Source organism: Taurulus bubalis (assembly GCF_910589615.1).
Source record: "Taurulus bubalis genome assembly, chromosome: 20".
Lineage (NCBI taxonomy): Eukaryota > Metazoa > Chordata > Actinopteri > Perciformes > Cottidae > Taurulus > Taurulus bubalis.
The window spans coordinates 5,928,485-5,949,825 of record NC_136608.1 but is presented as its reverse complement, the minus strand read 5'-3'; the positions used below and the strand labels follow the sequence as shown (position 1 = coordinate 5,949,825).

Here is a 21,341-nt window from a genome sequence, read left to right as displayed (position 1 = left end):
TCACGTTCATGCTCTTCAGAGAATGAAGCGAACTCTTTCCTCACTTGGAATTTTGCTGTGCAGAATTTATTCCAAAGAGGACATAAAACACCTGTGACCTACTGGATAGGCGTTGCTGACCTGTGACCTGGCCATAAAGCATCATGGGATGGCTCCCCCACGGTTGGATGCTGACAGGTAAAACAAATCTGAGAGCAAGAAATAACCAGAACTGTTAAATCAGGAACACATTTGACTTTTACAGAACTACATATACTTTATATTTGAGCACATCATTTCACAATAAGTAATTTATGGAATAAGTCATTTGAACCCTCAAACATACATGTGATATGTACATCTGCAGCATTGCTCATCTTATGGATGGAAACCAATTAAAAACTACATGAAACCCACAGTTCTGTGTGTTACAGAACATTAACATTTGGTAGAACTTGGTGAAGTCAGAAAGTGCTTATTGTGCCTGAAAGAGATGGTTTAAAGTTTACTTTTAGACATTTTGGCACGACAACGGTTGTTTTCTTATAATAATAATAGCTAGAAAATTCAGCAAGAAATGTTGATGTGTGGCTGCTACTGCTGTAAGACGCTGCAATATATTGTATATATAGTTTTATATATATATATATATATATATATATATATATATATATAAAAAATCAAAAACCCATTTGTTAATATTCAAAGTTAGAGTTGATTGTAATTGTTACCAAGCGTCACTGAACAGATCTTTAACTTAGACATATATATATATATATATATATGTGTGTGTGTGTGTTCTCAAGGAAGATGGAACTTAATAAAAGAACAAGGGAAACTCAAAGTTTGGACATTGTGATGGAGAATGTCTGAGGAGAGAGTTCCAGAGGGAGGGGCAGCATGGAGAAGGCCCCGCCCCCTTCAGGTCTGACGCTTGGTCTGCAGATCTGAGGTTGCGGGTGGGAGCGTGTCGGTGCAGGAGGTATGAAGGGGTTTAGGGTTGTGAAGGGCTTTGTAGGTGATGAGGAGAATCTTGAACTAGATTCTGTGATGCCAGTGGAGGTTTTGGAGGACTGGGGTCATGTGATCTCTGGTGCGGGAGTGGGAGGGGAGACAGCAGCTGAATTCTGGATGTATTGTAGTTTGTTTTGGTGCCGTACATGATGCTGTTGCAGTGGTCCAGTCAAGAGGTGATGAAGGCGAGGATGAGTGTTTCAGCGGCCGAAAGAAGAGAGGGACAGGCTTCGATGGGCGATGTTTTGTAAGATGAAAGAAGGCGTTTTTTGTGATGTGCTTGACGTGGCGTTCAAAGGTGTCGGCCAGGACCAGAGTCCAGATATAACCACGACCTGTGGAAACCTGTGAGGCGAGAAAGCTCAGAGACTCCGGGGAAGAAGCAGAGTTAGTGATGTTGATGGGACATGAATTCATAAAAGAAGAGAGGAGAGGAGAGGAGAGAGGAGCTCAGTGTATCCTAAGATGTCCCCAGCAGTCTCGGCCTGCAGCAGCATCTCTAGGGACCAACACAGTTGTTACATGTTTAACTCCACTAACATAAAAATGACATCATCGCGATCAGCAGTCTTGGACTCGTTTTTGCAGCATGACAAGTTGCAGCTTTCTCACTGACTATAATGGTGTCAGCGTTAATAACAGCCTCATAACATCTCTACAATCATTTGACCATTTACATTGAAACTATTAGACGTCTTTTAAAAGGCTGTTCTGACTACGCCTGTGTTATCTGTCCGTTTGTTAGTCAAGAGCAACGGCTGGTACTGAATGATTAATTTATCTAAATAAGAATCGAATACGATAAATAATCTTTCTCAAAATCTTGAATGGAGGGGAAATTAATAACACAATCTTTGTTTTCTGCAGAATCTGAACTTCCATTTCAGCTCATAAAACCTTGTTAGAAAGATTTTAACAACATGGAGACATGAAAGTGACAGAAGCTGAGACGGTCACTGTTGCAGCTCAACACAGTTCACTCACTGACACTATTTGATCCAAACTGGATTCATTTATTTTAAGAATGATAATATGATCTGAAGTGAACGCTGCTGTTCATTTCCTGCTCGTTACATTTCGTAAACCAGACTTCTGTCCCTTTGATGTTAAAAAATACCTGAGAATCCAACGCTGCAAGTTCAAACCAGAGTTTGACCTTTGACCTTTAAAGTCTCACTAATATCTCTCAACACGGCTTCATGTTTGCAGCTTTTTAATTAATGAGAAAGCCGTAGAAATGACATTGATGCAAGTATTTCTCTGAATGCAGCATTTATATATTTACTTTTAATGCAGTTTGACTTTCAACCAAAACCAAGTTACTGCAGCTGTAGTTATATAGTTACTGTTTAGTAGTGTGCAGTAAAAAGTACTCCTCAGTCCTAATATCTACACACACTAACAATTTAAATTGGAATTAAATATCTCAATTCACGGGTGGTGGGTTAGCAGTATAGATCTCTGCTTACTGATGTGTTAGTAAGCCGTTATTCTTTTAACACCTCAGTGATTTAAACTTACACACATTTTATCTCAGTTTACAATTTAAGTATGATCTTTGCATGAAAAGAAATCTGAGTGGCTGTAGAACACGTCTTTAAACGTCATGTGTAACTCTCCCTCAGCTCTGAAGTTGAAAAATATCTAACTACATCCTGGTTCATGCACCCTGGTAATTTACAAAACCTCATTTCTCATTTTGTCATTGATCTATTTGTCCTCTGTTAAAGCATTGCCTGGTTCACCAGCGCCAAAAGGAAGTCTTCCCTCTTTTTCCTATTAATATTAATATTATTACCCATTCATTAATTAATATTTTACCCATTATGTGTGAGGCAAATATGAACAAGTTGTTGCTATTTCTCGCAGGAAACATTGAGTTTTAAAGTTAATAAAAGAACCGGTTCAAGTTTCAAATTCGCTTCAGCAGTTGATCGCCATCCACACTGTGTTTGTGCATCCAAGCTGAATCTTTCTCATCAGGATCTATCTTTCACAAACACACTCAAAACTTCACACGGGATTAAGTATCAGAGGTATTGTTGTTATATCCTGTAAATGCAATATAATAAGCAGGATTTGCTTTCCAGTAAACTACTTAATGGTTAATCTGATTTATTTTTTCTGTTTCTAGTTTCCTGGTATATTGTGTGCATGCGTATGGGGTGGAGTGACACTGCACTTATAAGCCATGTGGTGGGCTGTTTGTGCAGCTGTTCTTGGTTTCACCTGCTCTCCTCAGGCAGCATGACCACACCGCGATGGATGCTGGCGTTCTGCTTTTTACTGGCCTCAGGTACTATGATATGATGCACTTGTTCATTCAATCATTGAATATTAATTAATTCTTCTTAGCAGAAAACGATGACCAGGACAAGGATATTGCAACATCTAATTACTACAATAATATTACGGCCGGCTATGGAATTTTAGCAAATTGATAACAATTATATATGTTATAACACTCTTGCCTTTCTATAAAACATATTTGTTGTTTTTCATGATGTTTCCATTAGTTGACTGGTGAAAAAAAGTATATTTACTGTACTTATATAATGTGTATATTTACTGTATTTCAATTGCATACTACTTTATATTTCTACTATCAAAACTATGTTTTATTACATTCATGTGTGCGCTTCCGTAGTTACTCTACCTATTTAGAATGTATAATATATAAGTACAAAACACATGACAGGCTCAAATATAAAATACTGTTAATTAAATCAGTCAGTACCACCAATAGTCCAATAAAGTAATTAAAGTTAACACTGACAGGAGCAATTGCTCCCAATTAGTACTTTTACTTTTGGTATTCTAAAGTAGAGGTAGCTACAAATAATTTTACTTTAAGACAAAGTAGTTGAAGTAAAATACTTTTACCTATGTGACATTTTCAATTTAGGACTTTACGAATTTATAATAATAATAGATTTCATTTTTAAACGCACTTTTCTTTCAAAAGAAACTCAGAGTGCACTATTTATACCTAATTTTACTACCACTGATTTGCATTAGCTATGCTGTACATATCTAAATACTGCATCTGGTATACCAATAACAACTCTATTAGTAAGTATTAGTGTTCATAATTCCTAATTTTTCATCATAATGTATGTTTACTTCCACCATGACACTGTATTTCTCTCCTAGTTTTGAGCACAGGGGAGTCGGACACAACAGATACTCAAACATGTGAGTACAAATCAATCAATGCTGGATATTGATTAGCTCATTATGAAGATTACCTTTTAGCATAATTGTGTATGTCGTAAGTGCTGGTTATATTGTTTTAACTTTTTCTGAAACATATGCTGTTTTATTGTTTTGCTGTTCCGAATCATTTCTATAAAACGTACTGATATATTGTTTTACTGTTCCTTTTGTCAAAACAAAGAAACAAAAAAAGGGTTGATTTTAAGATAATTTTACAGGTACAACATTTTGTATTTATTTACTCAGTTTTTTTGATGATTGAAAGGATAGTTATACTAAGAAAAACCCCAAAACCTTTGAAACCTTAAATCCAACATAACAAAGTAATTTAATTGACTTATTGCTTCATTTCTGGCCTCACGTGTTCCTTCATTGTCTAACATTAATCAATCAATGATCAGACACTTGCAGGACATTTGGCAGCGGGCTCTTCCAGCCTTTCAACGGCACAAGTTTCTACGTTCGGTCCAACTGCCCGTTCACACTCACTCGCTTCACCCACAACCGGGTGGCATGTGATGTCACCATACGGCGAGATGACAACGGGCTGTTAGTCCAGCTGGAGATCATCATCAACAAAGTCAAGACTGTTGTGCAGAATGGAAGCGTCCTGGTGGAGGAGAAAAGGTTCGAGCCCAACCCAAACCCTCACTCATACCGTTTCATTACTGAAAACTGCAGCCACACAGAACGGCAACTAATGACTCGTGCAAAAAAATGTAAATAATCAGCCACAAAACCAGGTTTTTTATTTGTCATTCCTAATCCCCCCAATGTTAGTTGATTATTAGCTTTGAGTCTGGGACACTGCATTATCAATGGAGTGTGAAATGAAAACATACAGAGTTTAGTCAAGTTAGTACATTCTGCAAGGTCACTTATGAACTGATTTCGGGGAGGTGGAAACTGTAATACTTCACCAGTTTTATCATTATTTTCAAATCAAAGTTGAGGAAGTGAGAAGACCTTATCAGAAGTAAAAAAAAAAAAAAATCAATTTTGTCCCTTAAAGAGGAAATGTTTATACAAAGAGTTTATTAAAATTATTTTTGGGATTTGTCATTAAAATCCATTTTCTCTGTATCTGTATTGATATCCAAAGGTCGAGTGTTACTAAGTATATTCACTCAAGTTTTGGACCATTTCCTACTTGTCTTCCACCACACGTCAGAGGGAAATATTGTACTTTTTACGCAACCACAATTATTCAGTGACTAGTTCCTTTTGAGTTTTGGACGCAGAACGTATGAAAATGTGCAGCTGAGACGATCTGCTTTTCCTTTAGATTGTTTTTATACCTGTGATTGAATACATTGATTACATTTTTCAGCATTGGTTAATTTTACTACTTTAATTACATCTTACTGATTATACTTAGATGCTTTTATTTAAGTGAAATGTTCACTGCAGGACAGTATTTTTTCAGTGTGGTACTTTTAATTAAATAAATGATCTGAACAGTGTGTGAAATACCCAGTGGCATCGGGGGTTTCTGAACTGTAACCGTTTATTTGCGACAGTGTCTCCCTCCCGTACGACCACACTTACCAGCACATCTTTCAGTACGGCATCTACACGAGACTGAGGAGCTCGCTGCTTCCTCTGTCCGTCACCTGGCACAGTGTACCTGGAGGAATAGACACTCTGAAGGTGAGTTGACACAGCACAGTCACACAAATGCATGCACGCATAATCAATATCCTAATTTAATTGCAACGTTCAACACTAACCTCGCTCACTGAAGCCCATTTGTTTTAACTTATTGTCAAGGTGGAGCTGGAGCAGGAGCTGAGCGTCGACATGTCTGGCCTGTGTGGAAAACACACCGTCGTAGGTATGATGGTTATGACTGGAATTGATAGAAGGATTGTTTTAATATAGCAGTAGTAATTACATTAACAGCAGTGCTTTTAGTAGCAGCAGCAATTGTAGTGTTGGTGGTAGTAAAAGTAGTACAAATTGTGGTTGTAATAGCCTATACTTTGACATTATTTTGCGTACAGTTTGCTCTATGAGTTTTACCATTCCCATGGCTTCAGGCAACAAGCAGCAGTTGATCCCAGAGAGCGCGCTCGCCGAGGACACATGTCAAACCCGGGATCCGGTCGCCGCTTTTAATCCGGTAAGTTAACCGCTGTAGTGAATGACTGTTAGGATATTCAAGCACAACCCAGTTGATGCTGTGATGATACTAGAGTCCAGTTTGCTATTGGCCATGCTCTGCTCTATGTACTATGCTCTTTGTTTTTTTTGCACTCATTGATCTCATTGAAAAGGGTTTGAATTAATTGATGTTACCGGCTTGTAGTTAAAAAGGAGTGACTTTATTGAATATCATGGCAGTTTTAAAATATTGAGCAATAAATGTCAAGCTGCTATTTGCTTTGTTGTAATTTAAGCAATAACCATAATTACACACTTTATTTGTATTGCACATTTCATACAAGAAATGCAACACAGCAACAGCCTCTCCATTCTCGTCTACTCTGTTCTTTTCTTCTCTACATCAGTGGTGGAGATTTGCATTTTGAAGTACACTCACTCCATACAATAAGTCCTAGTTCCAGATGTTCAGGTGGTTTCTCTGATGACACTTGTAGGTATGCAGTGTGTTCTTTTCCCTCGCCTTGGATTGTCTGCAAGCCGAGACGCCTCGCTACCTCCAACTCTGTAAAGAGAACATTCACGGCTATGAAGAAAGCAAATACATCGGCTGTGCCTTCTTCAAAGAAGTTGCAGAACATTGTGGCAATAAACGCTTCATCTGGCAGCGATGGAGATCTGCAACCAAATGTGGTAGGTGCCCTTTAAAAAATGTGGCATGTTAGGACACTCATTTGATGGACTCTTACTGAGACCACCTTGTTTCTGTGATTTAATGCAGAGGAACCGAGCTGTCCAGGAAATCTGGTTTATACAGAAGAGGGTCAAGCCTTTCTCCCCAGCTGCTCCAACCCGAACCCCACGCTCTCCAACCAGGAACTCATCAGCTCCTGTCTCTGCCCAGAGGGTGAAAGAGCACTATCTGTTTTTATAATCTCGCTTTTCACATGTTTCATTGCTTGTCTAGCCTCCATGGGCCTACTAATAAAAGGTATACGTGTTTGCATTGTAGATGAAGTCCTGAATGATCGAGCTGACGGCTATCACTGTGTCCCTTTGCCCAACTGCTCCTGTGTGTTCGCTGGAAGGAGCTACATGAACGGTGACATACGAAGCACCAAGTGTCAGTCATGGTAATACGATTCAAACTTTATTTCAAACTCACACGTGGGCGGAAAAACTGTTACGATGCTTCTTTTTTGAGACTTTTTTAATTCCGGTTTTATCTTCTTCACACAGTATGTGTGACAGTGGGAAATGGCAATGCTCAGAGAACTTCTGCCCCACCGGATGTGTCATTGAAGGCCACTTTGTGACAACGTTTGATGGCAAACAATATGTCATCCCCGGCAAATGTATATATGTGGCTTCACAGGTAAAATGTTCCCACTACGCCAACATGTAACAATGACCCATGTAGTCTCTATATGATATTAACTGATCTTTTATTTTGAAGGCTCCCGACTGGACAATAACGATCATGTTTTCTGAAAAGGCACCCTCTCTGACAGCAGTTGCTTTTCAGGTTGTTCAGGTACAAGCAGTCTTTGAGGGTTGGATTTACAAAAACACAATCTATCAAACACATTTCATGCAACAGTAGTGTGCAGTCATGGAATATAAATACCCTTCTTTTATGGTTTTGCAGGAAACGTATACATTCTCAAAGAACATGGTTAAATTCGGAGATCAGGAGATCACTGAACTTCATCAGTCTGGTAAAAACAAATGGAGAAGAAATGTTGTCCATTGCATCAATTGACTGGACCTTAATTTGAATGTGTGATATGTCAAGCAGCCTAATAATCCATCCGTATCGGCTAATTTACTCACCCACCCATTCACTTACCAAATGCTGTCTCCTGTCAGATCATGCTCTGGTCTTCTGGCAGTCCTCCATGTATGTCCAGGTCCACACATCCTTTGGGATAAATTTCCAAGTCCAAATGTCTCCTGAAATTCAGCTGTACATCAACGCACCCAGAAACCACACTGGCGTGCTCTCAGGTAAGAAGCTCAGTCTACAAACAAGGATATAATCACTTTGGGATTCACTTTCATTATTTCAATCAGGAGAGACTTGTTTTCGAGTTCAACAATAATTTATTACAATTGCATAACATTTGAGTAGTGCAAAGTCTTTGGCGATTGGACTCCATCATGAATTAGGATAAGCAAGGGGTGGTGATGCAGAATCCCCCCTGGAGTCCAGACACTGGTGGAGGTGAAGAAGGGAGTTGTAACCCGATGATGAATGAGGAGCAGAACTGACACTTGTCACTTTCACATTACACTTAGATTTCACTTGTTTAAAGTACTGTCATCTGTTTGTCTGTGGACATTATTTAAATGTTATATTGTAAATGTAATTGTAAATTGAACATGCCTCTATTTCTTGCACTGTGTTTATTGTTTAATGTTTGCACCACCCGCCATGACAAATTCCTATGTATGTGAAAACATACGTGGCAATAAATGGTTCTGATTCTGATTGGCTTACAGAAACTGTGCAGAATCTGATTGGTTAATTTAAAGTGTGTACGCTCGAGCTTCATGACTTCATAACTGAATACCAAATACGTAAATACCAAAGTAATACAAATGCTATATATTTTCTGTGGCATGTTCCAATATGATTTGTAATCATAGCCAGTATGTCTTTCAGGTCTTTGTGGCAACAGCAACAATGACACCACAGACGACTTCACCGCCAGCAGCGGGATCGTCGAGAACTCCGCTCAACCGTTCAGTCGGTCCTGGACAGTGGGCGATTGTGCAGTGGACATACCACCCACCTGCATCAACACGGACAATGGTACCAAGTCATGATATAAATGTGCTTCAGAAGATGTTGGAAATAGTTTCTGTCTCTATGTCCGTCCTTCGATTTTCTCGAGAATCGACTTGCTGAGGGCCGGGGGGAGCCCAGTGTCCAGAGCGAGCTCTTGAGATCTACATATTTATTAGTAGTGCATTGCGTACACAGTGTATAGTGTTTCCTGGAGCATTGCTAGGAGGTGCAGCAGTGTCACAGCAGGTGTATTTTTACCCTGGACAAGGAAGCGAGGAAGAGGCCCAGCAACAAGTGTATACATTCATACTCAATATTTTATTGTCTGCCTATCAGGGATGAGATGTTACTTATAGAAATAGTCTTAAAATGATTATTTTTTAATTATGAAAACACTGGAATGTGCTCACTAGCTTACTTTGATATCACTTTGATATGATGTAGATGCTCAACCTATAAGGAAAAGCAAAGACAGTCAATTATTTCAATATGTATTTTTGCAGAGATATACGCGGATGAAAAGTGTTCCGTGTTAAACAACCCAACTGGGATATTTGCTGAGTGCCACGGTCATATCCCAACTGATCACTACCACACGGTAACAAGACTTGTTTTTAACCAAAACTAAATCCTCAATACATTTTGGAGTTTTCAGCAAGTAACATATCAATGATTTTTTAATTTATTTCCAGGCTTGCATCCAAAGAACATGCAACTGTGGCAGCAGCCTGCCTCAGTGCTTGTGTGTTGCTCTGGGCAGCTATGCCAAAGCCTGCGCCAGTCTGGGTGTTGTAGTTGGTGACTGGAGGAAAGCCACCAACTGCAGTCAGTTGACTTTTGATAAATATGCAACGTATTCTGTCTGTTACAACCGCCAAGAATGCACATTTATGTGAAGGATAATGTCACATTTACAACATTTAATGTTGTGTTCCAGCTCTGCCATGTCAGAAGAACCTAGAATTCTTCTACAACATGCAAGCCTGCAACCACACATGCAGCTCCTTGTCGGGCTCTGACCTCCGCTGTGGGCTGGGCGACGCCCCCGTGGAGGGCTGTGGCTGTCCGGAGGGAACTCACCTGAACAACGGGGAAACCTGTATCCCAAAGGCAGAGTGTCCTTGTTCCTACCACACTGGTGCTACAGCCCCGGGGTCTGTTATTATCGACGGACGACAGTGGTGAGCTGATCATCCGAGTATTTACAGCTTGCATCATTTATGGTTGATGCTATTATCCACTGCCTTCCTTAAGCAAGTCTTCCCAATGCTGTTATAGTGTACGCAATCGTGTTGTCTCCACCTTTGATGTGCACAAACTTTAGCAAATATTGTGTCTATTGCAGCGTCTGCGAGGATGGAGAACTGCACTGTTCTCAGGAATGTGGTAAATATGTATTCTTCTATCATAATCACATCAACATCATAGTCATCCTGTGTTATCTTTGTTCCATTATTTCAACTTCAGTCATTTGTTAAAAATGGAAATTCACCCAGAATTTGACCAATAAACTAGTATTGTCTTCATAGAAAGAAAGAAGAGAAAAGTAAAGTTTGACAATGTTTCAATCTGTCTTATAATAATGCACACAGGATGCACAAATGGGAAGGTTTGTGTTCATTGCTCTGAGAACCCAATGAACACGACTCAGAAAACCTGTGACTCTATCAGCAAACCAACGGTAGGTCAACTATGTATATGTTAATATTCATGGCTTGCTTATTCATTTATTTATATTCATTCTTCAACTGAAAGCCGTAGCTGATTAATTACCCGTTAAAACTGATGAAGAATATGACGATTGATTATATTTTCTTTAGGTAATGTGATGCTTGCCGTAATTGAAATTTTACATTTTAATTTGACAGAACCTTCCTGTCAGTGAATTGAATCCCTAACATCAACCCTTTGCCCCAAAACAGGTTTAATTTATTGTGATGGCTAAAAGATTTCCTAATGCTAAAATATAACATTTTGCTGTGATTTCCAGGGTGCCAGTCAGACCTGTGAGAGTGGCTGTTACTGCCCATATGACCAGTACGAGGATCACCATGGAAACTGTGTCTCTCTGTCCAACTGCACATGTGTGTACAGTGGCAAAGTATTCAGAACGGGACAGCAAGTCAAAACCAACTGTAAAACATGGTAACACCACTGCAATTGTCCTCCTTCTCCTTCAAAAGGTTGTTTCTATAACGCAATAAAGCTGTGATGATGACTGACTAAAAGCTTAACCTCACTCTATGTTACAGTATCTGTGGTCAGGGTCAGTGGCAATGCCAAGACATGCCTTGCCCGGGGCAGTGTCAAGTTTACGGAAACGGGCACTTCCAGACCTTTGACTCCAAATGGTACCGCTTTGCTGGACAATGTCAGTACACACTTGTGGAGGTGAGCCCAAACAAGAAAGTAGGACCGAAATCCACCGCTCACATGTGTCTTTGCTGAAGGCCTCCAGTGCATCGCCTTCAGAGGACCCAGTACTGAACTTTAAAAACAAACTATTATCGCTTTAGGATGACTGTGGAACCAGAAGCGGCACCTTCTCTGTCAGAGTGGAGAGTGTCCCCTGCTGTGATGAGGCGCTCACCTGCTCTCGCTCCATCATCCTCGACCTGCAGGTGGACGGCTGTCTTCTCTGATTGAATTTTACAGATAAATGTCAGTCGGTAAAAGTCCAGTACCTTGTTGATGAGCATTTAAAACTTGTTGTACTTGTGTTGACCTCAAAGGGCAAAGTCACCCTGACACTGAGCGACATGAAGGTGACCAGACGCCTCCACAAAGGCTGGACTCCTCAGGAAGATTCCCTTTACTCTACACACACGTTGGGACTCTACATCGTGATCTCAGTGCCAAGCAGAGGGATAACGCTCATCTGGGACAAACACACCCGGCTCACCATCGAGCTGCAGGAAAACTGGAAGGTGAGCGATGAGGACTTTGAAATCCAGTAGTTTATACACCACCAAAATTAAAAGAATAGGAGATGCTTCAAAACGCAAGTGTGCACTTACTTAATGTAACTGATTTATTTATTTAACCAGCTTGAGTCAATTCATTTCTAAACCACTATGTATGGAAATTGGAACGTTTCCGACTTTGGTAGAATCCGAAAATACTACATTTTATTTAAGCATTGATCATAACTAATAGCTTCATCCTCCCAAATAGTATGCAGTTGCTTACACTTCTAGTGTACTTTCAGAACTTTTTGATACATTTCAAATGTACTTTTTAACCATCTCTCCTACAGAACCAAGTTTGCGGCCTCTGTGGGAATTTTGACTCCAATGAGATGAATGACCTACTGATAAGTGGCTCAGCAGGTATATTGATTTTCTCTTTATTTGATAAAGGACTTTTTACTTTTGTCATGGTGGTCAAAATAACACTAAAAAAAACAATGTTTTGTACTAGTGTCCAGTCCCTTGGCATTTGGCAACAGCTGGAAAGCCGCCTCACCTCCTTGCTCTGATGTGACCACTGAGATATTTCCATGTGAACGCAACTCCTACTGCTTAGCCTGGGCCCAGCGGCGCTGTATGATCCTGACAGGAGACACATTCAAGGACTGCCACTTAAAAGTATGTACGTTACATATTTAGCATGGCCCAAACACCAGGGTCAGGGGTTAGACCATATCACTATTTACAGTGAAAGACCCTCAAAGAGAGACTTGAAATGTGTTAATACAAACTCTATTCTGTTGTTTTTTTACAATCCCCAGGTGGATCCAGATCCCTTCTACCATGCGTGTGTGCAGGAGTCCTGCTCCTGTGAGTTTGAAGGGAAGTTCCTCGGCTTCTGCACAGCGGTGGCCGCCTACGCAGAAGCCTGCAGCGACATGGACGTCTGTGTGAAATGGAGGACACCTGATCTGTGTCGTAAGTTATGACACTTTTTTTCCTCACTAACAAAACTTGAACTTTACTTTGACATGTTAACAGTAGTGTGACATTTTAACTATATCACTTCTAACTTCAACCCATAAAGAGAACATAGATAAGATAAGCTCTAGTCAGTTATCAAACCCACTTTCTTGTTGGGCGATGCTAAAATAATTGTTTCTTGCTCGACTTAAATAATATGACACATTTAGTATTACAGACAATTTAAAAGTATCTTAAGTGTTAAGTGTTATTTTACTCCTTAGCATTTTGCAAACTTCAAACACATTACACAATTTGTTATCAATATTTGAATGTTTCTTAGTCATTACGCAGCGGACATCAATCATTGTAACACATAAATAAAGTAATCAATCATTATAGTCAACAATCCATATGATGAAGAGTGTTATTGGAATATTATTGGATGTTTGTAAAACATAAACTAAAACTGTATAATTCAGTAAACATGTATCTGTGATCATTTCAACCATAGCGGTCTACTGTGACTACTACAACGAGCAGGGGCAGTGCATCTGGCACTATGAAGCCTGTGGTGAGATGCTGAGCTGCGGCAACGACAACTACATCACTCACAAGCTGGAAGGTAACCAGCCTTTCTCAGTTGCATCCAAATATAACAGCTAAACGTACTTCTTAATCCTCTGTTAAAATAAAATAATGTGAAAATAATGTCTTACTGTCTTCTGATCAAATCCTCACAATGTTTTTTCTTCTTCTAGTCAATGCATATAAAACCATTTCCACCCATAACATAAACATTTTATTTATTTTAAAGGCTGCTACCCCAGATGTTCAAAGGATGAGCCATACTATGATGAACATACTGGTGAATGCACTAAATTGAGAAACTGCACTTGTTACTTTAATGGCACCATCATTCAACCTTGGGCAGTGGTAATGATACAGTCCTTTGAATGGTAAGTTGGGCCATTACTAATATATATATATATATATATATATATATATATATATATATATATATATATATATATATATATATATATACACTATGTCTAAATATATAAATGCCCATGATAACCATAATACTAATTTAATTATGCATTACAATAACAACTGGATATTTCTGATTCTCCTATGTAAATCTTTTCAGCCGCTGTGAAAATGGAAAAATAAACTGCCGTAAGTGTACAATTATATTCATGCAGCACTATATTTATTATTTAATGTCTATTACCAGTTACACAAAACTATGAAATTTAAGTTTTTGTGGCACTTAGCTTTTTAAATGGTTTAAAGTATATATTTCACATAACCTGTTTTCAAAACACCAGACCTCAATTCCACCTCTACTCCAACAGCATCTCCACCCACCACCAATCCTACATCAAGCCCTTCCACTACAACTTCCTTAACTACGGCTGAAACACAGTCAACAACGCACCCCACCACTTCTACACCAATGACAACCACCCCCAATATCTCAACTACTACTGATAATTGGTCAACTGAGCTTTCCACCACCTATACACCAACAACTACAACTTCCTTAACTACGGCTGAAACAGAGTCAACAACGCACCCCACCACCTCTACGCCAATGACAACCACGCCCAATATCTCAACTACTACTGACAATTGGTCAACTGAGCTTTCCACAACATCTACACCAACAACTACAACTTCCTTAACTACGGCTGAAACAGAGTCAACAACGCACCCCACCACCTCTACGCCAATGACAACCACGCCCAATATCTCAACTACTACCGACAATTGGTCAACTGAGCTTTCCACAACATCTACACAAACAACTACAACTTCCTTAACTACGGCTGAAACAGAGTCAACAACGCACCCCACCACCTCTACGCCAATGACAACCACGCCCAATATCTCAACTACTACTGACAATTGGTCAACTGAGCTTTCCACAACATCTACACCAACAACTACAACTTCCTTAACTACGGCTGAAACAGAGTCAACAACGCACCCCACCACCTCTACGCCAATGACAACCACGCCCAATATCTCAACTACTACTGACAATTGGTCAACTGAACTTTCCACCACCTATACACCAACAACTACAACTTCCTTAACTACGGCTGAAACAGAGTCAACAACGCACCCCACCACCTCTACACCAATGACAACCACGCCCAATATCTCAACTACTACCAACAATTGGTCAACTGAGCTTTCCACAACATCTACACAAACAACTACAACTTCCTTAACTACGACTGAAACAGAGTCAACAACGCACCCCACCACCTCTACGCCAATGACAACCACGCCCAATATCTCAACTACTACTGACAATTGGTCAACTGAGCTTTCCACAACATCTACACCAACAACTACAACTTCCTTAACTACGGCTGAAACAGAGTCAACAACGCACCCCACCACCTCTATGCCAATGACAACCACCCCCAATATCTCAACTACTACTGACAATTGGTCAACTGAGCTTTCCACAACATCTACACCAACAACTACAACTTCCTTAACTACGGCTGAAACAGAGTCAACAACGCACCCCACCACCTCTACGCCAATGACAACCACCCCCAATATCTCAACTACTACTGACAATTGGTCAACTGAGCTTTCCATAACGTCTGCATTTACAACGATGCCACCAACAACATATACCACTGAGATTTCAAGCTCCACAACCCCTGGTGCATGCCATGTACTTGTTTCGCACATTACTTTGTTTTTGCAGTTATCCTTGCAATCAGTTCTTTAAATTACCTATGTAAAACTATGTTTTAGTATTTTCTGTCTTCAACTGTTTTGTGTTTATCAAAACACCAGTGTGTGAGTGTAAAGACCTGAAGAAGAAAAAACGCTGGGGTTGCGGTGAGACGTGGACAGAGGACTGCTTCCATAAGACCTGTGCAGATGGGAAGATAGAGTTGACTTCAGTGGTTTGTCCGGAGCTCACAATTCCCGACTGCCCCAGACAACAGTTCACGAAAGTCTTGGATGGATGCTGTGAAACATTGAAGTGTGACTGTAAGTATATCCTTGTCTGTCTTATTTACCCTTTTTCTTTCTTTTGTGTTTTATATTTGCTTTGGCATATATATTTCTGATGTTTATTGTGTGTGGTTAGGCAAGGTGTTTTATATTAGAGTCTAAAGTGCAGCATCAAGTAATCTCACTTCCAATTCCCTAAACGTATCTGTTCATGTAACACCACGCTCTGTGTGGCTATACTTCAAGACATTGGTGCTTTGACCAAAATGCAAATGCAAAATGTAAACATTTTGCAGGTCATGTTTAATATGGTCACCATCTTTGTTTTGAGGGCTTATCAGCATTAAACATGAAATACAGTTGAGGCTGGTGGAAATGTTTTTCAGGTATTTGGCCCTGATGTTTAGTATTGGACAAATGTAAACGCCGAGCAGATGATGGTACTAAAGGAAAAGTTAAAGGATTACTAAGGTTATTAATCAATCCTGTGCGGACTGTGAATGTATGTAGTAAATGTAATGGCAATTTGACCAATAGTTGTTAAGATATAGTCAGGATCAAAGTGGTGCATTGACTGATCAACAAAGCCATTCCTAGTGTGGCTTTCTTGGTCCTAATTCATTTATTTTTTCATATACATTTGTGTTTTGTGTCCATATTGACTACAATCCCCTCATCCTCCCTAGGTCGCTGTGAGCTATATGGGGACCCCCACTACATCACCTTCCAAGGTGTAAGCTTTGATTTCATGTTCGAATGCACCAGCATCTTGGTGGAGGAGCGGTCACCACGTCATAGTCTGACCATTGCTGTGGAAAACAAAAACTGTGTAGAAGGCCTCCAAGGCTCCTGTGTTAAAAGTGTCATCTTGAAATATCAGAACAATACAGCTACACTCAGCATCGCTTTGGAGGGCGTGCAGGTAGGATACCCGATACGATATGTTGGCTATTTGGCTTCAAGGATGCTAATAATCCTTTTCTGTGATAAAGGATGTTTTTACTTCAAGGATATATATATAAGGAGACAATGCTCTATTAGATCATTGGACTGTTTGTTTGATACTGATCTAATCTGTCCTAGGCCACTCTGAACAACTTGATCATACAGCCGCCATATGAGGAGCATGGGTTTAGATTTGAGACCACGACGTACACAGTGTCAATCTACCTCCCAGAGATCCGCTCTTTTGTCTCCCTCAGTTCGTCTTATATCCTGGTGGTCAATTTGGCCATGGAGCATTTCCTCAACAACACCCAAGGGCAATGTGGTGGGTAATAGATCAAAAGGATTTGGTGTGGTTAAATGCATGTTGTATCTATTTTAAAAGTGGTTGTTTGTGAGTGGAATGGATTTTCAGGTCATGCAAAAAAAATGAAAACTAAATCTCACAATTTGTTGTGAGTTCGCTTAATCAGTCTGTTAACAATAGCCAACATTTTTCCAAATGGACTTGTTGGCTAACGTAAAAGCATATGGTATGTTTAGCTTAACGCTGCATTAAACACTTTCTGATAACTAGAAACACAAATCCCAAAGAAACTTTGCTCATATTTTACACTTTTTTTGCCAGCCACTTTCTCTTTTTTAGATGAGCTAAAAATGCACATAGAGTGTTTCAATCAATGATATTGCATATGTGTATATTAGACTTCAAATGTCTCTGTCTTTTCTCCAGGTGTATGTGGTGTTGGATCATGTATCCGTAAAGGAGGGCAGATGGAGGACGACAGCTGCTGTGACAAGACGGCTCATGGCTGGGTGTACGACAACCCGCTGATACCAGCCTGTGCTTCTCCATCAAGGAGCGTACCTTGTTTCCCCCCCACTACAGAAACCACTCCAACAACCACTGTCCCACCCTGCCCTGCGAGCCCTCTATGTGAGCTGCTGGACCATCCGTAAGCTCCACACACTAGCACACACCCCTCCTCTGGGGAATTGGCGGGATAATTGAGAATCTGTATGCCATACGCTGAAGGCACAATGCTTTGCTTTATTTCACTTAAGAGCTACCTTTGTGACTAATGCAGACATGTAGTAGCAACCATCTAGAGTCACCTGTAACACCCATATCTGCTAATGCCTTAGCAGTCACCTGTAACACCTGAACAAAACCACCTAGAAGTGAGGTCGCAACCAGCTAGTACCACGCGAGCAATCACATATTCATTTCAATGGTGTATAACCACGGCTGTGTGTCTGTCTTTGTTTCCGCAGAGCCTTTTCTAATTGCAGCACATATGTGAATTTAAACCAGAAGAAGAAGAACTGTGAGTACGACTCATGCAGGAATGGTCCTTGCTCTTCACTGGAGCAAGCTGCTATGGAATGCATGAATGCCGGTGTCTGTGTTGACTGGAGAGCACTGACTCCTGGAAGTTGCCGTATGTACCATTTATCGTTTTTCTTATTTCTGTAAAGCAAAGCCAGACACACCAGGGACCTAATGTATTTGCATATGTTTTGTTTTTATCAATGTTTTGGCCTGACGGTAATGATGTTTAAAAATACCAATGATAAATCCCTCTTGAAAGTGATACTAACATTGTTACTTAATTGTCCTTGTTCATGTTCCAGCTGTGAAATGTCCAAAAGGATTGGTTTTTCGAGAATGTCATGACAAGCTGGATGACTTCTGCTATGGAGGGTTTGTAAACGCACTTACCTACTTGTGATTATTTCTCACTTTATTAAATTGAAAATGTTTCCCCTGTCACCATTTCTCTTATGGTATGGCTGTACAGAATGGTTTATCCAGGAGCCTCCTTCGAGAAAGGCAGAGGAGGCTGTTTTTGTCCCAGTGGCCTAGTCAAGTCAGGAAACCACTCAAACATCTGCGTGTCGGACTGTCCCTGTGAGTAACATGGCCTAATATACTGACACTCACACCTGGACATGTGTTGCCATTACTAGTGTAAATGAAGAGATTGTGTCTTGTCCATTAGATTGTAAAGGACCACTCGGTGAGCTCAAACAGGTGAGTATCTTTGTCTCATCAGAGCAAAAAATTAATATTATCCCTGACTCTAGATTGGATTCTAGATTTAAAAAGTATTTCTGTCTTTCAGCCTGGTGAGGAGTGGGACTCCGGCTGTTACATTTGTAAATGTAACAACCAGACTCACTCAGAGGAGTGTGTTCTCAAACCTCTTGATCCAGTTCCGCAATGCAACCCCAATGCTACCCTGGTAAAACAATGCTGTGGTAGACAGATTTGTGGTAAGCACTGGCAAGTCGTGATATTTTATAATCATGCTTTAAGTACTCTCTCAGCAGTTTCTTGAGCCCACATGACTACTAAAACGAATCACACAGTATTACTTTATTTTTCAGTTGAGAAGACATGCAGTTATCTTGAGCAAACATACCAGGTACGTAGTGTCTAATCTTATACCACTCTCTGTCCGTGGCACAGGAAAGAGTTTTGTCACCCTTTGAGGAAACATGCTTTATAGATTGAAATGAATCATTGTACTGTATAGTGTCTTGTTGCAATATCCGTCTTTGTGTGTGTAGGTGGGAGACAGATGGAAAGATGCCGCCCATCCCTGCATTTCATACCTTTGCAGCAAAGAGGGTGTTCAGACTGAGACTAGAGTCTGTGACCAGGACAAATGTCCAGAGGTACTGCACACCCTCTGCTCTGTCTTGTTCTACAGTAATAACTCGTGAATTATTGCAATTCCCATTGTAAAGAAATAATTTAGTCCCACATTTTAGTCTATATGTAACACCCAGTCTATATGTTACTGGTTAAGAGTAAATGAAGATAACACACAGCAGGTCCACCTAGAAAAAAAGCACTTTTAGGATAATTATTTCTTTGAAATTATGTAGCTGTAAGGTCTAACACTAACCCAAATCATAGCACAATATGTGCACATTCTCTCTGCAAAGGTTGATTCTGATAAAGTGAAGCAGAACAAAGTTAGAGAGGGTTTAGTACAAAGAAAATTCAGACGAGGTCTCCAAAATTTGCATTGTGGCACATTTGGGCACATTTGTGACATTTGAATGTTTTCATGTACCAAACCATATATTTCACTTGTATATTACTATATATATATATTATGTTCAATATATATTGTGTTCAATACATCCAAATACAGCAGTTTTTGACTTTTTTTTCATAAAATAAGCTATGATCTACAGTTTTATATAACAATTGCTCAGTCTGCTCCCCATGGAGGGGATTGGTTTTTAAAAGGTTGAAAGCTGAAAACACTTAAAACATTTAACCTTGAGCTCTTATGATGTATTCACCAGGAGGACAGAATTTGGGACGACCAACACTGCTGCTTTTCATGTAAGTTAAGTCGAAATTATTACAATGCTGAAGTAATTTACAATTTCACTTTGTAGAAGAATGACATTTCAGTTCCAGCAATTTAACCACTGAAAATATAAACAATGTGAGGTTTTCCTGTATTTGAAACTTGATAAAGAGGAAAAGGTTTCCACATCTTGCAGATGCTTTGCTTCAGACTGCCTCCCTTATTCATTGTCTCTGACTTCAGGTAACCAGAGCTGTGTTCCGAAGGTGATTGGTTTCAACGTCACGATAAACAACTGTACCGCCGTCATGCAGATACCAGTGTGTCAGGGCTACTGTGCGTTTGAGGCCAGGTGAGAAGAAATACTCCCATCACTGATTAATACCAACATTTTGAGTTGTTTAGTGTTCATACTGAGTACTTTTACTTGTCCTGTGGGCATTTTAGAGACTTTTCTGACTTTTATTCCTGGTGAAGGATAAAATAACACATCTCTCTCCCTCCCTCTGTCTGTGTCAATGCCTCTCCGCACTCTGCCTCCCTTCCTTTCCTCCCTTCCCTCTTCCTTCCTCGCCGTGGTGCCTCGGCTCACTGCAACAGGGTTGTGTTACACGGTGACCTGGTGGTGAGGCAGAAGAACAATTGCTGTAAGACGCAGCGCTCAGAGAAGAAACGAGTGACCCTGCAGTGCTCAGACCTCACGACCAGAACCTACAGCTACCAGCACATCACAGGCTGTGAGTGCAAAGCCTGTGACGTACTGCTCTGAGACCGGAACAAGCTTTTTCGTCATGTTACCTTTCGATTTTCAAATCAAAAGCTAATATATTCAAATGTTATGGATTGTTAAATAAAATCCCTCACTGTATTTCTTTATTATGTAAATGTACCCAGTACGAGACTAATACAGGAATATCTAAAGCAATCATTTTATCTGCTATAAATCAAATAAACATAATCATTGTCTACTTGCCAAGGTTTGTATGTTTCTTCTATCAATGCAGTATTAAACCCAACTTATCTCTACTTCTCAACCTCAGTACCTACTGGCAGCCATTCAGATGTGGTTTCGATCACTCCCATTTCTCCAGTTTT

At 40.0% G+C, this 21,341-nt stretch overlaps 1 protein-coding gene across 1 annotated transcript; it reads left to right on the top strand.

Annotated features, from left to right (window-relative positions):
• Positions 1-3,240: 3,240 nt before the first annotated feature.
• On the top strand, positions 3,241-21,015 carry LOC306752318 (mucin-6; the record flags this gene model as incomplete). The annotated part of the gene is made up of 29 exons (XM_079236068.1): positions 3,241-3,289; positions 4,611-4,836; positions 5,730-5,859; positions 5,980-6,043; positions 6,249-6,331; positions 6,810-7,005; positions 7,094-7,219; positions 7,325-7,445; positions 7,552-7,687; positions 7,961-8,030; positions 8,182-8,319; positions 8,978-9,127; positions 9,607-9,701; positions 9,796-9,928; positions 10,041-10,284; positions 10,775-10,784; positions 11,094-11,248; positions 11,356-11,494; positions 11,620-11,724; positions 11,836-12,030; positions 12,360-12,432; positions 12,524-12,690; positions 12,834-12,990; positions 13,490-13,600; positions 16,656-16,891; positions 17,053-17,239; positions 17,648-17,758; positions 20,490-20,598; positions 20,847-21,015. 29 exons carry the CDS (start codon positions 3,241-3,243, stop codon positions 21,013-21,015), a joined length of 3,885 nt encoding a protein of 1,294 aa, XP_079092194.1.
• Positions 21,016-21,341: the final 326 nt, after the last annotated feature.